The sequence below is a fragment of the Clarias gariepinus genome, chromosome 13 (genome assembly GCF_024256425.1).
Source record: "Clarias gariepinus isolate MV-2021 ecotype Netherlands chromosome 13, CGAR_prim_01v2, whole genome shotgun sequence".
Lineage (NCBI taxonomy): Eukaryota > Metazoa > Chordata > Actinopteri > Siluriformes > Clariidae > Clarias > Clarias gariepinus.
Window position 1 is genome coordinate 26,759,537 of NC_071112.1, and position 18,371 is coordinate 26,777,907.

The 18,371-nt window shown below is 39.6% G+C and overlaps 1 protein-coding gene across 2 annotated transcripts in view; it reads right to left on the reverse strand.

Moving 5' to 3' along the window:
• The window catches only part of kif13ba (kinesin family member 13Ba), a 55,516-nt gene that overhangs the window by 5,487 nt on the left and 31,658 nt on the right, over nucleotides 1-18,371 (reverse strand). Inside the window, exons 14-39 of one of the 2 annotated variants that reach the window (XM_053509449.1) lie at nucleotides 17,486-17,616; nucleotides 17,271-17,357; nucleotides 16,985-17,178; nucleotides 16,444-16,672; nucleotides 15,936-16,098; nucleotides 14,605-14,751; nucleotides 14,374-14,523; nucleotides 14,144-14,269; nucleotides 13,407-13,580; nucleotides 12,412-12,569; nucleotides 11,980-12,112; nucleotides 11,527-11,673; nucleotides 11,388-11,417; nucleotides 11,211-11,310; nucleotides 10,955-11,081; nucleotides 5,803-5,858; nucleotides 5,584-5,708; nucleotides 4,762-4,938; nucleotides 4,467-4,559; nucleotides 4,219-4,371; nucleotides 4,021-4,098; nucleotides 3,814-3,867; nucleotides 3,580-3,718; nucleotides 1,437-1,534; nucleotides 1,220-1,285; nucleotides 483-1,140 (exon numbers count right to left, since the gene is read on the reverse strand). In XM_053509449.1, the coding sequence (XP_053365424.1) occupies nucleotides 483-1,140; nucleotides 1,220-1,285; nucleotides 1,437-1,534; nucleotides 3,580-3,718; nucleotides 3,814-3,867; nucleotides 4,021-4,098; nucleotides 4,219-4,371; nucleotides 4,467-4,559; nucleotides 4,762-4,938; nucleotides 5,584-5,708; nucleotides 5,803-5,858; nucleotides 10,955-11,081; nucleotides 11,211-11,310; nucleotides 11,388-11,417; nucleotides 11,527-11,673; nucleotides 11,980-12,112; nucleotides 12,412-12,569; nucleotides 13,407-13,580; nucleotides 14,144-14,269; nucleotides 14,374-14,523; nucleotides 14,605-14,751; nucleotides 15,936-16,098; nucleotides 16,444-16,672; nucleotides 16,985-17,178; nucleotides 17,271-17,357; nucleotides 17,486-17,616 (3,793 nt within the window). Of the gene's footprint in view, nucleotides 1-482; nucleotides 1,141-1,219; nucleotides 1,286-1,436; nucleotides 1,571-3,579; nucleotides 3,719-3,813; nucleotides 3,868-4,020; nucleotides 4,099-4,218; nucleotides 4,372-4,466; nucleotides 4,560-4,761; nucleotides 4,939-5,583; nucleotides 5,709-5,802; nucleotides 5,859-10,954; nucleotides 11,082-11,210; nucleotides 11,311-11,387; nucleotides 11,418-11,526; nucleotides 11,674-11,979; nucleotides 12,113-12,411; nucleotides 12,570-13,406; nucleotides 13,581-14,143; nucleotides 14,270-14,373; nucleotides 14,524-14,604; nucleotides 14,752-15,935; nucleotides 16,099-16,443; nucleotides 16,673-16,984; nucleotides 17,179-17,270; nucleotides 17,358-17,485; nucleotides 17,617-18,371 lie in introns of both variants that reach the window. The other variant, XM_053509448.1, reaches the window with a different exon arrangement.

Here is an 18,371-nt window from a genome sequence, read left to right on the forward strand (position 1 = left end):
AAGGCCAAATAACTCCCTCTGGTTGTTCCAGAAACCTTGTGCTTTGTTCAGATGCCGTTTTGCAAACGTCAGTCGTGCTTCTGTGTTCTTTTTAGACAAAAAAGGCACACCTGTTGATCAACGATGCAATTTACCCTCTTAAATCCTGTGTTTCTTTTTGGCTTAATTTTTGTTAAATCAATAATGGCATGGTGAAAAATGTTATACGTTGTCTGTATGAGGTTGTATTTGCCCAATACTAAGACCTGCTACGATCAGATTATTTTTTATTATGTTTTTAAATAAAAAACTAAATTAAAAGAGGGGGCACTAACTTTTACCCAAGACTATATACACACTGTATGTGGTGAAAATGGTTTAAGCATCATATATGATATACTCTACAGTACTTGTGTACTATCACCTGCACAACATTTGGAAACATGGTGTTTTCACACAACCAGCAGAGCTGGTTGCATGATGCACACTGATGCATGACTGACCTGCAGGTGCATCAAGCTCTACTCCAACCCAGATGCCTTCTGAGAAGTCGGTGTACCCAACATAACGCACTGTTCCCCTCTTACTGTTGGCCACCATGACACTTTCTCCAACTCTGAGCCAGCAAGGGAGTTCAGGGTCTCTGTTCATTTGGTCAGAGCTTCCTTCTGCCCTGCCTCTTTCTTCTTTCTCCTTCACATCCTCAGGCAGGATAGGACTGAAAGACTTGAGGTTTGAGGGTTTGACTCTCTGGAGGGAGAATGTGTAATCAGTAGCAGCTTTAGGTACTAAATAAGGGACAGTTACTAGGTTTGCCTGGGAGTGAGAATTGGGAACTCCATTCCTTGGAGTGGGCTGTGGGTCTTTGGAGTATAGGTTCTGTTGAGATTCCTCGTCACGTTTCTGTCCAGTTTCTGCAAGAGAAACGGTGTCATCCTTGAATTCATCTGCACCATGGGTGTTGAGGCTTGGGGTAAGGTCCCCAGAAGCGGCAGAAACATCAGAAAGAGTTGCCATGGAGACACTGGTGGAGAAATAGCCACTGGAAGCTTCACTGACCGGGCTGAGGGGCAGCTCATGCGAGTCCTGCATGGAGGAGCTGACTGCATCAGAGCTGTCTGAGGGTTTCTCAGAGTCAGGACTTCTTCCGATCACGGGTACCTGAGTTAAAACATAAACAAAGAATAACTCAACACACACTATGTATCACACACTTCCATTCAAGAGTTTAGGAACTTACTGGTTCTGCTCGAACTCTGGTTTCATCTGGGCTGCTGGTAGTTTGCATCATGATACGAGGCACGTGCTGGAAGGATGGACAAAAATTACTTGCATGCTGACATTATGTTACAGATTGAACAAATTGACTTTTTTTTGTTCAGGGATTAACTATTCTGATGCTTTTATAAGGACATCAGAAGTGCCAACATCGCTAACATGAAAATCAACACACAAACCTGTTGTGATTGTGGAGAGGGACGCAGATCCTTCTTGTCTTCACGAGCAGGGAAAAGGGATTTAAGGAGTTTGGGCATCTGAGGGACGAGGGCCTTGACTGGGGAGAGATAAGAAGCAGCAAGCCCTGAAAGACCTGAGGGGAGACCGGGCAAGAGACGCAGGTAGAGAAGGCGAAAAGGAACACAGAAAGAAGAGACGGTGACAGGAAAAAAAACCAGACATGATAGAGGCGGACAGGGAAGACAGTGAGAAGTTGAAGGCCACATTGACATGTGGAGTAAGAATCCGTTTGTACAGCGACCGGAAATAACTAAGTCAAATATTCATACATTTTTTAATTCATTATTGCAATGAAAATGCAAAGCAAAATTCTTGTCCTCTAGCCACATCAGCTGGGTTGATCATGTCTGCCTTATATATTTGCTCGTTAACCCTTGTATGGAGTTCAGGTCTGTGAAACCGGTCAGTTTCCTCAGACTTATTGGCCTTGGCTCATTTTCTGAGATAAACAAGCGAATGCATTTCAATGACGGCACCTCTACACATTTAGGGTGTGTTCACACTTGACATATTTGGTTTGATTAAAACGAACTCTGGTGCAGTTGTTCTATGTCCAAAACTCCAAGCAATTGCACTGACACGGTTGAAAAGGTGGGTCTCGGCCTGCTTCTAAATGAAATCTGGTGCCGTTCAACTGAAATGGGAATGCATTGCAGACCAACGATATAAAAACCGATATAATGCTGCTTCGCTTGCGTTATCTGACACCGATGACTGTACCTGTAACTTTAACTGGTCAACACTGGTAAACGTATTTGTAACATCTGATATAGAGGCAGTTTTTGGACAGGCAGAGAGTGAAAAAACATACTAGCTATGTTACATGTGTTAATTAGCATGGCACTAGATAAGTTTTAAAAGCCGCAGAGATTAAAAAGGGAAAATTAAATATATACCCAAGGTCATTAATAAATGTAAAAAGGCCAGATTAAATGTTAAATTTAATAAGTATTCAATAATAACGCTTGCAATCCTTCATGAACATTTAAACAGTTAAACGATTAATGAAATGTCATCCGTTTTTGAGCGCTCTCATTATTAAGCACAGCCCTGCTACACTATCATGCGTGTTCCTGTGCTCTTGTATTATACAGACGCAACTACAGGAAAGGGAGTCTATTAAAGATGTCTGCTGGCCTTTTAATTTTAATTTTACTTATACTATACGAGGGTTTTATTTAGCAAAATAAAACATAAGGAACAATGGCAAATGTTTAATTCGCCAAATGTTTCATTTTATAAACTCATGAGGTTTCAGCTGGTAAAGATACCAACATATATAATCCACTTCTGTTTTGTCCGTTTATCAATCGTTTAAAAGTGGCAGTGTGAACGCTAAGCAGACCAGAACTTTACAGCAGTGAACTAAAACTAGTGTTTTCATTTTAAGTTTTGGTGCGAACCAAGATAACCAAACTACGAGCGTGAACACACCCATACATTACATTTATGGTGTCCAGGTAGACTACACCTGGAGATAATAAAAGTGTTAAAGTTGTAGGTGCCATGTGTGTATTTGAATATGTGTGTGCATATCTATATTGTTTGTTATTAACAGATAATGAACAAACTGTATGTTAAGTATTTTTTAATTATAGCTGTTTTGATTTACAAACCTAATAACATCATGACAATGATTGGCTGAGTAACAAAAACATGAACACCATTACAAGGGTTAAGAGAAAATTTCACAGACAGAAATATTGCAAATAAAGGTTTTAAGGTTTCTTTAAAACTACGAAAATTACATCATTACAAGTCTGGAAAAAAAAATTGAATGCCAAAATAATAAATTTGTAAAATTAACACAAAATTAATGCTCAACCACAGAATTCATCAGCTTATAAAAGTTGTGGCCTATTTAGGACAAGTATTTCATATATGAGGGTGAAAAAATTAGTTCTTAAAATGTTGCAATTAACATGCATAAGAAGCATACAAGAAAGTGTACAGTCACTCAAATGCAGCACTCTATTAGATTAAGAGAAAGTTGAAGCTTTAAAGTAGAGAAGACTCTGGAATGAAGGTGAAGTGACACTCAGTCTAAAAGCACTCGTGAGGAGAAGGGCATGGACAGTTTACCTTGCTCTGGATCCTGGGTTTGTGGTAGGCTCTGGTTCTGGCACTGTGTAGGTGGCGTGGGTTCTCTGGTGGGCCGAGGCAGTGTACGGCTGACCTGTGGAGCTGGCAGAAAGATGTCCTGCTGACTTTCCCATCGATTCTTCACCAAAAAAAAAAGAAAAGAAAAACATTTTTAGACCTGTGGAATTGTACACAGGCATAAGGAAAACAGGAAGTACAGTACAGTTTGCTTACTTTGTTGTCCTCCAGACTTGAGTTTAGAGACAGATCCTGTCTGCTCCCAGACAGCTATTGAAAAAAAAAAAGATTAATGTCACTAAAAAGTCTTTTGTAATGTAGCGTTAAATTTAAAATATTTAACGGTATAATATTGCTCATGCTAAAAACAGAATGAGAACATTTAAAATGGATTGTTCATTCTATAAACACGAGTGTACTTGCCCTATGCACGCTGGGCGAGCTGAGACTCCTTCTGCTTCCCTTTCCTTTCCCAGCCAAGTGCTCCTTTACAGCCACCTCCTGAGAACGTAAAATCATCATGACTGAGAAACATCCTCAAAGATCTGCAGCAACATCTCATTACTCAATTGAACACTTATCTAAATCCAGTTGATAACTCTTAACTGAGCGGTAAGTGACCTGTCTTAGACGATCCAGCGTGAGGATGTTTTCCACGGCCAAGACACTACGCAGGTATTTCTCTATGGCTGCCTCATTGTCAGATGATTTGGGATTCTCTGTGTTGGCTGCCATGCGTGCGAGCATCTCCCTGTCCTCTGAGCTCTGAGCATCCTAAATGTTAACACAGTTGTAGATAACTTAAACATTATTTTAAGTACATAGTGTAAGCTGTAGGTTACAAGCAGCATTAGTGTAAACTTCTTTACCCCTGGGATATTAGAGACAACCTCAAAGGTCACGCCACAGCCAGGCACGGTGCTACGCGTAGACATTCTCTTTAAGAAGTTATGGGCAAAACCCTGCAGACGCACAACAAAAATAACAATCCATTTGTTATCAAAAATCAATCAGTTTTGGGTACGAGCCCTAGAACAGGGAAAGTAATGGGTCTCTGCATTTCATTGGATTAAAAAATGTTTTTTAAAGTCTCTTAAGATTTCATAGACAAATTTACAGTAATATCTAAATGAGCCACAAAACCAATAAAAAAAGTTTTTTAACCTGTCGTCCGGTGAGATTCACACAGATTCGTTTGCGCAGGACAAGCTGCATTTCAGCTGGGTGGCTGAGCTGCACCACGGTGCGTATGGTCAGGTAGACCCTCTGGTCTGGAGCACCACCTCTACTGAGCTGAGGACACTCATGAACTGTGGAGTCCCAGGAGGCTTCAGCCTTCACCTGTGTCAAAACAGCAACAATCTAGGTTAATGCTAGTAACATAGCTCCATAGTTGGGTGAAATGTGGCTACTTTTTTTTTATTGAAAGAGGAGAGCTCTACAATTGGCTGTTCAGTTGAGTCACTCAGGATTATTATTATAATAAAACTATTATGCCTAAGCCCTAAAGGCCGAAGGGAAACGTGTTGCCTGCCTACTGAACATGTAGCTTTTAAAAAACAAATAGCTAGTGTAGCTAGCTTCTTTATACAGGTTCTGTGAGGGATTGGTCAAATTCTCATGAATGGCTTAGAAGAAGTTGCAGATAGAGGAAAGGTTTAATAACGACAGCTGACGAATGACGATGACCCAGATGCGAGTCAATTGATAGTGATACCTGTGTGTTGCCTGAGCTTCAAGGGCAGGTGACTGCTATGCTTGCACACAAGAACACACTAAATGAAAGACCTATGTTTTTTTTTTATTAATTATTCATCACTGCTGGTGCTGCTCTTGGTCAAAAATAATCCATACTTTAGCACCATACAAATACTATTTTTATATAAATTTAGATTACTTTCTGTGACCACGTGAGAGGTGATCACCAGGCATCCTTCATTTGCAAAATTTTTTGACATACCAGTGGTCTAAAAGCAGATCTCTCACCTCTCCGTCATAGTGCTTAACAATCTGAAGATCAAAAAAGTAATCCTCGTCCTCTCCACTCAGCAAGGCATCCCAGCCACCAGCTTCAGGGCTCTCCAGGTTTTCTTGGGAGCTGAAATCATCAGCTAAATTGGAAAAAGAAAGGAAAATACTGGTTATATGGGATTTTTAAAAAGTGACCAAAACCGGAGATCTGGACTTTCTAACATGATAACATACCACTCAGATCAAGGAAGAGGACTGGAATGTGAGTTTCCATCCCAGGCACTGGTACCCTGCCAAAACAAAATGATTAACATGGCATTATCCAAAACCTGTCATTTTAAACCAGAAAAAATTACTGAACCTTTTGAAACCACAAGTAAGTGTTCATTGTGTAGGAAACTCATTTACACTCGGTGCATTTACGCACAATACAGTATCAGAAATTACCTTGCTTAATTTTTTGCTTGTCATGTTCTGAGAGAATTGTTTGTTTTTCTTCATGAGAAAATAGACAACAGGACAAATTAAATGTAAAAAAATTAAGTATTAAAACTTTCAGACTAGGACTTTAGTGTTAGTAACCACATGAAGCAAGTTTGAAAAACATACACTCAGATCAATACTTAATTTTTTTTTACTTCTTAATACATTCCTAAATGTTAAATTTACTCTTTAGGGTATTTTTTTTTTATATAGTTTACCCCACAGTCCCCTATTTTTGAACTACAATGGCTACTAGGAGATTTTAGTATTGAATTGTTGAAATTGTATTTATCTAATACTTAAGTTTATGTATCAGAGCTGAAGATGGTATAGTGAGCGACAGGAAGATTTGTTTGGTGGAATATGGACATAAAGAAGAGTTTGCTGCTTAGTTTTTAGCAGCTATCTTTTGTATAAAGCATTAAATGGTCTCACGCTGCCGTATTGGAGTGAATTGCTAGTGACTTACGATAAACAATGCCTACTTCGATAAAAGGATGCAGGCTGCTTGTCAGTACCAGGTACTATGAAAACTACCGCTGCGGACAGAGCTTTTTCTTACAAAGCCCCAAAGTTATGGAATAGTCTTCTAATAAATGAAATAAAACAAACAGATAGCAGCTCTCAGTGATGTGCGTCGGGTCCCCGCTACGATAGCAGAAACATTTACAAATGTTTACAGAACAAGCGGGAACCCAGTGTGCCTGTAGCTTTCTCTATCTCTGTTCTATCACGTGATAGAAAGCCCAAGGCCTTCTTAAGCCGTACAGCTGACTCATCTAATTTCCGACCTGTTATACATCAAACTAAGATTACTGTGGGGACAAAAAGTAATGCCATCAAGTTAGCATTTTTAAATATTCGCTCGCTAAAAAATAAATAATTTCTAATCAATGATTTGATCACCACGAACAAATTGGATTTTATGTTTTTTAATGAAACTTGGTTAGATGATAGCTGCAGAGCAACAGTCCTAAATGAAACAGCACCTCCTAACTTTATTTTCATGAGTGTCTGCAGAACTGCTAGGAGAGGCGGAGGTGTAGCTGCTCTATTTAAAGATGTCTATCAATGCAAGCAAATATCATTTGGTCAGTATTTGTCTTTTGAATATCTGAGTATATTGCTGAAAGGTGCCCCACGCATTCTGTTTATCATTATTTACAGACCTCCAAATTCTCCAGACTTTATTGAAGAGTTTACAGAATGATTCTGTAACTCAACAATGATTTCCCCAGAGTTTGACTGTTTTGCCATAGCAGGGGACTTTAATATTCACATTGATAATAAATAAATGAATATTACAAAAGAAATGATAAGTTTTTTAAACACTTTTGACCTGATTCAGCATGTGCACGGGCCCACACATAATCGTGGACACACTCTAGACTTACTCATCCGTAAGGGTCTAAATATCTCATCCATTATTATAAAGGACATAGCACTATCTGATCATTTCTGTATTTTCTTTGATATATTGATCTCTGTTACCACCGAATCTAGATCTGTGTCTATCAGAAAAAGATGCATTAATGAGAACACAAGTGCACTATTTATGAAGGCTATATCTTTAACACCAAGCATTTCTGCAGACTCTGTTGATCTTCTCCTTGATTCCTTTAACTCAGAAGTTAAGAATGTTATTGACAATATTGCTCCAGAAAAGGTCCGAAAGGCGGGCAGACAGAAATCACCACGAAGAAAATCAACAGCAGTTCAGAGTATAAAAAGACAATGTCGAAAAGCTGAGCGGATGTGGCGGAAGATGAAACTTGAAATCCACTATAGCATCTATAAAGACAGCCTTCGTGCTTTCAGTGTGGAACTAGCCAAAGCTAGACAGACCTTCTTCTCAAACATTGTAAACAGCAATATAAACAAAACACGCACTCTTTTTGCTACTGTTGAGAGACTGACAAACCCACCAAGTCAGATTCCTATTGAAATGCTCTCTGACAGCAAATGCAATGAGTTTGCTTTTCTTTTTCTCTGAGAAAATCAGTAATATTAGGAGGGCTATTAACACGTCAAGTTGTGCAGAGATCAGAAAAACTCAAACACAACCTCACAAAACAGTTACTATGTCTGTCTTTCAAGCAATTGATAGCAAAATCTTGAAAGAAACAGTGCAGCACCTCAAATCGTCAACCTGCGACCTTGACACACTTCCTACATTTTTTCTCAAAAGTGTGTTAAACTGTTTGGAAACAGATTTATTAGAAGTGGTGAACACCTCACTTCTTTCTGGGACTTTTTCAAACTCTCTGAAAACTGCAGTTGTTAAGCCAATCCTAAAAAAGAATAATCTTGATAACTCCGTATTAAATAACTACAGACCAATATCAAATCTTCCTTTTACAGGTAAAATTATTGAAAAGGTTGTCTTTCATCAGGTGAACAACCATTTAAACTCTAATGAATACCTAGACAGTTTTAAATCTGGTCTCCGAGCGCATAACAGTACAGAGACAGCGCTCCTAAAGATAATAAATGATATTCGCTTAAATTCTGACTCCGGCAAAATATCAGTGTTGGTACTGCTAGATCTTAGCGCTGCGTTTGACAGTGTCGATCATAACATACTAATAGAAAGACTGGAAAACTGGGTCGGGCTTTCTGGGATGGTACTCAAATGGTTCAGGTCATACTTATAAGGGAGAGGTTATTATGTGAGTATAGGAGAGCACAAGTCCAAGTGGACATCCATGACATGCGGAGTTCCACAAGGCTCAATTCTTGCACCGCTCCTGTTTAGCCTGTATATGCTCCCTCTAAGTCAGATAATGAGAAAGAACCAAATTGCCTATCACAGCTATGCTGATGATACCCAGCTTTACCTAGCCTTATTTCCAAATGATTTTAGCCCCATAGACTCTCTGCAAATGCATTGATGAAATTAACAGTTGGATGTGCCAGAATTTCCTTCAATTAAACAAGGAGAAAACTGAAGTCATTGCATTTGGAAACAAAGATGAAGCTCTGAAGGTGAATGCATACCTTCACTCTAGGGGTCACATAACTAAAAATCAAGTCAAGAATCTTGGGGTGATTCTGGGAACAGACCTTAGTTTCAGTAGTCATGTCAAAGCAGTAACTAAATCAGCATACTATCATCTCAAAAACATTGCAAGAATTAGATGTTTTGTCTCAAATCAAGACTTGGAGAAACTAGTCCATGCCTTTATCACCAGCAGGGTGGATTATTATAATGGTCTCCTCACCGGCCTTACCAAGAAGACCATTAGACAGCTGCAGCTCATCCAGGATTCTGACTAGAACCAAAAAATCTGAGCACATCACACCAGTCCTCAGGTCCTTACACTGGCTTCCTGTAACATTTAGGATAGATTTTAAAGTACTTTTACTTGTTTATAAATTACTTAATGGCCTAGGACCTAAATACATTACAGATATGCTCACTGAATATAACCCTAACAGACCATTCAGATCGTTAGGATCGAGTCAGTTAGAAATACCAAGGGTTCACACAAAACAAGGGGAGTCCGGCTTTAGCCATTATGCTGCCCGCAGTTGGAACCAGCTTCCAGAAGGGGTCAGATGTGCTAAAACATTAGGCACATTTAAATCTAGACTCAAAACTCATCTGTTCAGCTGTGCATTTATTCAATGAGCACTGTGCTACGTCCGAACTGACTGTATCTAATTTCTTAAACTGTTTTATTTTAAATTATGTTTTATTAGTTTTATTTATTTTTATTTTAAATGAAATTTAAAAGTTTTTGTTAAAATGTCTTATTGCTATTATCTTTTATTTCATTTCATGTTTATTTTATTCTATGTAAAGCACTTTGAATTACCACTGTGTATGAAATGTGCTATACAAATAAACTTGCCTTGCCTTGCCTTGAATGTTCGGGACTCAGACACAGTCTCAGTGTTTAAGTCTAGGCAAAAAAACTATTTATTTAGCCAAGCATTTTTGTCCATTGATTTGCCTTAGGTAAAGGAGCAGATCTGGGGGACTTATGGACATAGAGTATTATTGTGTACTTTTACTGATCACTCAGGTTTGTTGACGGTAAAGTGACTGGACACTTTACATTACAGGGAGCCCTCATGTCTGTGTTTCCTTCTGGATCTCCCTTTTAGTCATGCTGTCATAGTTAGTCCTGCCGATGTCCCTGCTTGCATTCTGCACTAAATATACATTCACATTAAGTGTGACCATACTGTACCTAACTGCAATCTCTCCTTCTCTTCTGCTGTCTCTCCTCTTCTCTCTCTGTCTCTCTTTAACTCTCCCTGCCTTTCTATCGAGCTAAACATGTCTCTCATAAGCTGCCAGGGATCCAGCCTCCTTCTGCCCTCTGGACCTGTATGACTCATCCTGGTGCCCCCTTTTGGCTGGAGATCTCGTCGCATGGATGCCCTGTGTGGGATGCGGGTGGTGACTGGGGATGGTTCCACTTTTCCACAAAAACGGCCTGATGCTGTTCTTAGGGGACTCACATCTGCAGTCATTCAATAGTTCAGGACTGGAATTTGCTACAGCCTACCTGAGCCTTCAATAACGACCTGGACTCCATATTAACTTAAACAGGTCTCCTGTTATACTGAACTTCCAGCCTCCTAACACACAATATGACTGCAGAACAATCCCTGTTATCTGTTATGACCCAAATGAGGATGGGTTCCCTGTTGAGTCTGATTCCTCTCAAGGTTTCTTCCTATTGCCATCTAAGGTGTGACAGTCTAATCATTTCAACAGGTGTGGGAGCCCTTCCTTCACCTTTGTCATATAAATTTATAGTTCAATCAACTTTAACTTTGATTAGTTGGTTGTACAAGTGTACCTTGAAATGCACACTAAATGTTTACTTTATGTCTCTTGTTAAAACAATAAAAATATTGTTAAAAAAAAACCTTTAGACTAAAGGCTTACCACTCCGCAGGAGCTCCAGGGATGCCGCTGCCAGCAGAGGGCACCATCACCGCATTCCTCTCCTCTGTGAGAGTAAGACGACACTCGAGCAGCTGAGCCTCACGCTCCACATCGTCCTCTGACTTATCTGATCGAGCACAGGATTTACATTTCACCAGATTAACGTCGACATGCACCTCATTTCTAAGATTCCAGGCTTTTGCTATATTTTTGACTGTACCAGAGCAGAAGAGCAAAGCAGCACAGATATTTCTACCTGTTTTGCTGACCAGACTCTGGAGATGTTCATCCAGGTACTGCTGTCTCTTCGTGAGAGCGGCCAGCCACTGACGCCTCAGCCGCTCCAGATCTCGCTCCTGTGATCCAACAGTTAATTATTAACCTTGCAAAAGGAAGCAACTTCAACAAAAGTTTAATCTACAAACCACTGTACCTGATAACTGTCCATTTCATCCACTTCCAGCTACAAAATAAGAAGATGACCCTTAAAGCCTCATAAATGACTTGGCAATCATTTGGAATGAGTAAATAATTAAATTTTCCTTGGAAGTAAATGTGGTTTTGTATTGCACCTGTTGTGAGTCGTTTCCTTTACCAGGGCGAGCCTGTCTGATCTCCACGCACCCGACAGACACACCTAGAATTATCTCTGCTATCAGTGGCATAGTGCCAGAGTCCTGGACTGAACGCACCTCCACCTGCACCCGCCGAGACTGGCCCTAAAACACGTGTGCGCAAACAAGTATTACACACTTTTACATAGAATATATATATATATTTTTTTTATGAATTTAATTGAATTGTCTTTCTCTTCAAAAATATTTTAATTTAAGTTTAAATCAAAAATAAATTACTTTAAACTAAATTAGTTGTTTTATTAAGTACTCAAATGTAATTAGTAATAGCATGATATTTTCATAATACTGCATATTCATAAATATATGCACTTTCCTGGATGATGAAGACATAGAAGTGTTTCGTGGACATTTCAAAAGTTTAAAATGACGTTCAGAGGTTAACCCTACCTGTCGCAGCTGAAAGACACCCCCTGTGCGAACGTCTCCAGCTGACACCACCTCCACTGGTATATACTCTCCGTTCTCATTCAGTTCCAAAATTTGCACCCACATCTCCAACTTTCGAGTCACCTCACTCCATCTGGGCAGAAGGTAAACAAAGCATTTGTAACACACGCACTTTATGTACTTGCGTGGATTAACAAAGATGCATTGTTCTGCAATGTGTAGCTTGAACTTGTTTATTATACAGGATGCACTGTACTGATCTGTATTGTATGATGTGCACAAAAAAACGTGGCCCTGAGCCAGACAAGCTAAAGTATGCTACAAAATATGAATCATTAGAGTGTAAACTTATCTGAGGCGATGTTCTATTCTGTGTGGGCAGTTTGTTTAGTCTGTTTTATAGAAGAGGAAGTGGTTTTCTTTGTGGCTCACCTGTCACGCAGTGTGCGAGTCTTGGCCTGAATAATGCTGAGGTCCCACAGGGCCAGGTTCCTACCTGGATCAGCTTGCCTGTGGCCATACACCTCAATAGCTAGTGCTCCATCTGTTAGATACTCGATGAAATCCTCTGTTACTGCCACAGCGAGCTCCTAACATATAATACACATGATTATAATTATACCCGTTAGATTTAATTTAACTGAAGATAAATCACAAAGATATGATTTATGATTTGAGATAAAAACCTTCAGATAAACCAAAAAGTACCCTGAAATATCCAGAATGAAAATTTAGGGGAAAAAAGGTGGTATAGTGATGTTAAAACACAGCATTAAAAGCACAGCTCTACATCACATTTTTTTTTTCATTTTTTATAATTAACTAACAGCAGCTCTGATACTAGTGCAGCTGGAAACCGTAAGGTCTACATTAATTTTGCACCTGCAGTCTACATGTGATAAACATAAATTAAAAGTGTAAATGGAACCTTAATTTCCCACCACCAAAGATAAATCACAGTACAAAGTAATTGTTAACTACAAGTAGGTTTTTAATAGTATGTACGAGACCATTTGTCCAATAAATGCGTGCAATAGATTCCTTTGACCTAAAATTATAAGTCTGATTTTTGGGAAGTATGGCCTTGGAACTTAATCTCAGCCTAGTTCCTTTATTCAGCCAAAATGACAGATAATATGTTCCTCAGTGCAATCACCCTTGTGAGACCTGTACAGGTAAGTGTTCAACTGCTGATGTCTATGAAAGTTACAAAAAAATATGGCTTCTCTAGTTCATCCATTTACTTTTGTGCTTTTGTAACTGCCAGAGAAATGTTTTCCTCCATGTTGCATCCTAAATCCGATATCAAGTTTCAACACGATTTTAATTATCATCCACCCACAAGGGATCTCCTTTTTCAGGCCAGACCTGTTGCTGATGTTTTTTATGAGAAGAAGCACACAGATTGATGTAACTCGATTCCTCACCTTACAGCTGTCGAACACCACCATACAGTGAGGGTCTTTGCTGCTAGGAGATGAGGCTGACGGGTCCACTTCAGGAGCTACGATGATGGGCTCGGCCTGATCCCAGAATAAGTACTGACAGAAGACAAAGTTGGACAAGTACTGGGGCAGGCCTGTAGCCTGCAGGATTTTAATCTGTAAGAGAAACAGGAATGAAATTGTGTGTGTGTGTGTGTGTGTGTGTGTTTGGTGGGGGGGGGGGGGGGTGTTTGGGGGGGGGTTGTAAACAAGCAAATTACACAGATGTGTAGAGAATATGTGAAGCCACTCAGGTAAGAAGTTGCATTACAACTGTATTTTACTTTAACTACTTAGACATTAAAGGTTGTCTAATGTGGGCAAAAATAAAAAGCATACTGATTTCCTTCCATATGTATGTTGATCAACGCCCATCGGGTCTCAGTTATAAATGACAATGAACATTTACTGCTTATTGTATATAAATTTAGCCAAATAAAAAAAAAAAAAAAAAAAAAACTGAGCTGAAAACCACAAAATGGTAACTAAAGGCTGCAACAGATCCGTGTGAGGTATACTAAACCATTCTTAAATTAACTGGCTTTTCATAAACCTTTTCATATCTTGCTTACTAAACATGCCCTAATGAGCTAAAACACTACAAGTATCTAACATTTGCTATAGTGGATTTGTTCAGAACCTTAATAAATCTCATATCACAATATTTCTTTAACGCTTACCATACAGATGAGCTTGCGCTCAAGCGATTCTCCCTCAGGGCTGCTGTCCCCGTCCTCCCCACCAGCCATGCTGTCCTCTACACCTCCGGCAACACGCACAACCTCCACATGTAATCGTCCTGCTACCTGAAATGTGCATATACACACAAACACACATTGAATGGATTAGTCAATAATGGATAACTGATAATACAATTCCAGTTGAGCACCGTCAGTCTGTGTAAGCGCACCTCTCCTTTCTGGTTAATGATGGGCACGGCGTACTGCAGCTTTACGTCATAAAACAGGCAGGACAGAAAGACGTTTGCCACTCCGATTAGACTATGATTGACTTGCTCATCAAAGAAAGGGTCTGCTCTTTTAAAGTATGAACGCATCACCTGTGAGGTATACAAGAGAACCACGATTAAAAAAAATGACATTACTGAGATACTGATGATATTCCTGTCTAAAGGACATACAGGGTTATCCTCGTCATAGTCCTTCCATTCCTGATAGAGCTCCCTCATGTCCACTAATCTGTTCTCCATCTTCTCCAAAGCCCAGATCTGCTTGCCTTTACCTTTACGCCTCACCTGGATGGCAGGTTCGCTCAGCACAGCATCACGCTACAAGGACACAAAAAGAGAAGTAGTAGTAGGCATCTTACGGTGAAGTGACTGCATGTGTTATAGAATGTGTTTGGCTTTCTGTAAAAATATGGGAATGTGAAAACAAATTTAATTCATAATAATTACAGGTAAACTGTCAGTTCCAAAAAAAAAAAAAGATATCTAAAATCATGCTATTCGTGATATTCCCCTCACAGTGTTGCATGATGGTTGTTGAAAACCACACTGAAACTGATTCTTTAAAGTGGCCTTTTTTTTTTTTTTTTGACACAAACACACACACACATACACACACACACACACACACACACACACACACACACAGCGCCTGCACACACAAACGGAAACACTTATCTGTCAGGATTTATTTTTACTTTTTTTTATGTAAAGTGCCGGTTAGTTTGTTTTATTTTTACTTTACGTTTTGTATTAATTATTTTTATGTATTTATTTTTTTGGGCTGTGGAACGAATAATTTTAGTTTCCATTATTTCTTAGGGTAAAATTAAATTTGGTTTACGAGTGTTTTGATATACGAGCCTGCTTCCTGGAACGAATTATGTTCGTAATCCAAGGTTCCACTGTAATGCTATTCCATTATTGTTTCATAAATGTAACCAAGCCTTCAGGCTTACAGGGGATTAGCAGCCAATGTGACTCCACCTTCTGTGCTCCAGGTTAGAGTGGTATGTCCAGGTGTTCAGGTGTACAGTATATAAGGACCCTTTTATGTTTGCTTGTGTGCCATTAAATATGAAACCAAAGGCTGGAAGAAACTAATCATGAGATTAAAGAAAGACATCAGACAACTACAAGGTTCTTTCCCCTTCTTAAAAAAACATGAGTAATCGTAATGTAAACAGAGTAGTAATATGATGTGATTTACATTAGGGAAAACCGTGTTAGCACAGCAAACAGACGGGTATCTAACAGACAAAATTTTTAAATCTTTCCTTTAAAATTTTTTTTAAACTGCATGATTTCAATTTCAGAACAAGTACCCTGTATTTACTACATTCCAGATGTTACTTACTGCAAAAAAAAATAAAAAATAAGCTAAAACATTAGCTGTCTTATTTCCCGGAAATCCACAGGAAGTGAATCATCTGTCACTGTGATGCCTGCTATTGTAAGAATAGGCATAATCACTGCACATTCAGCATGGGTAAGGGGGAAGTTACCTTCCTGTTGGCATTGAGGTTAGCAGCAGGAATCTGCAGAGTGACTCTGTATTCGGTTTTCTTGTCCAGCTCCTCGGCAATAAAGCTTGCCTCCTGCACCAGGAGGTTGGCTTTAACTATTTGTTCTCGAAGTTTCCGTAAGCTCCGCGTTAGCACTGCCTCCCTAGAGCCACAAATATAGATAAAGTTGACACATAAATTAGAGTTATTGTCTACTCTCATTAAGGTCTTAATTCTATGATGTTAAATCATAAAAAAAAAAATTCTAATTCCCTAAAGCCCTGGGGAAAGTACTACTCTGGAGGAAAGCAGTTAATGACTCGATTATAAACAAACCAAAATGTATCTATGGATTAGAAATAAAAAAAATAGTGCGGAGCTGGGAAATTTTATGATCGTAGTATAAAAATTTGCAGCCATATCAGAAATTAAAGAAAACTAAAAAGTTTTGAATTAAGTCTGAAATATGTTACTAAACATATATAAAAAATAAAAAAAAACACTTCACCTCTCTTCACTCCACTGGCGCAGACGAGAAGACGATGACGCCCCGCCGAGGCTGAGTCTCTCCATGCTGCGGTAGTGCTGCTGGGTCTGCGTGCTCTGCCGTTCAGGTGTGATCCGTCTGCGCAGCTGCTGAAGCTCCTGCTCATACATCAGCCTCTGTCTCTCCAAGGCTGTGCGCTTCTCCTCTTCATGCTGCCTCTCTAGACTCTGGAGCACTGCCTGCATGGGGTCTAAGAGAAAGAGAGAAGGAACGAACTGCTTTACAGTTTACATCTTTATAAAGATTATATGCTTTGGTCCCTAGGTACTGTATACAGACTGACAGAAAATCTATGATAACTCGCATAGCCACTCTGTACAACCATGATGATTAGAAGTGTATCACAGTGTGCACAACATAGGACTAGAATAGGCTACAACAGCAGCAGACTACATTGATTTTGACTGCGGCTCACTGTAACCTGGTCACTGTAGCTCACGTCTCAAATCTTCTTTTGTGTTTGTTCAGACAAACTGTTTATTTTTCCACAAATTGGACTCACCGTTGCTCCCGAGTGCCTTCATCATGACCTCTGTCTGTGCAAACTCGTAGCTGAAGCTGACCTCGCTGGAAACTTCGCTGGCTGTGTCCCCATCTGCATCCAGCTGCTCACTGCTGTTGCTGTTTTTTATGTTACCCCCCTCCCCTTCCTCCTCCTCGGCTGCAGGACGAGGACGCCTCTTCGGAAGATTTATTCTGCAGGGCACATGACCATCAAACTACATACTGTAGAACCGAAAAATAAAAATCGACCCATCATGTCTCTTTGTAGTGGTGATGGGTCTTACCTGAAAAAGTGGTTGTTGCCCCACAGTATACGGTCGCCATGATGAAGCTGCTGCTGGCTCGTGACTGGAGATCCGTTTACACATGTCCTGCATGAACACATCAGCAGGTCATCTTCACACCAAATATGTACAGAGCTTGTTTCTGTTTACTCGCATTGTCAGTCAATTTGTAGTGCAAATAGGTCATGTTTTCTGTAAGGTGAATGCTGAAATACCTTGAATTCTTGTATGGATTAAGGAAAACTGCTCCCTCAGAGGTGATGTTGATGACGCAGTGCTCGGCCTGGATGCCCATGCCGCACAGCTGAATGTCCTGCGAGTCTGCTGAGCCCACCATTGTGTGTTCCTGCAAATAGCAATAGCACATCCGCTACTGACTCACAATCGCACCAAATACACTGACTAATCAGGTGCAAATTCTATTTACTTCAAGGTTATATTTCCAAGGAATGCAGTGGGCAGTCTGTGATTGGTTTTGGATGTGGCTTTTGGCAGGCAGTTTCTCTCTCCTCAATACCGACCTACTTTCACCGATGCTGGTGACATATAGTTAAAAGTCCCAGTGCTGTTAAAGTCTATTATCTGCACTCATGGGATGCTTCTCGTCCAATCAGATTGCTCAGTCAGAACTGAATGTTGTTTAATCTGATTTATAAACATTAGTGTAGAATTCCAGTAATAACATGAATGTAGTACACATAATAACAATCAAAAGCAATAAATGATTAAACATTTTAATTCCACAGGACGTAACACAGGACGTAACACAGACTCAATCAAACCAGGTACTGATAAGCCTTTTATATTCACATTTGCATCATCTGTGAATTCACGACGAAGGATAAAGGTAAAGAGAGAGGGTTATTGCTGCCTCCCACTGCTGAGAGACTCTTGTAATTTTAAACAAGCTTTATCCTAGAAAAACCTCACCCATTCTCCAATAAGGAAGTACATGAAGACACTGAAACGGCACCAATTAATCATAGTTTGCCTAGCAGACTGCACAAACAGGCAATAAGATGAACCGCAAACACACTGGAATGCATTTATATTTCTTAAGGCTAAAAAACTTCATATGTTTGTGATACAGCACATGTCAAC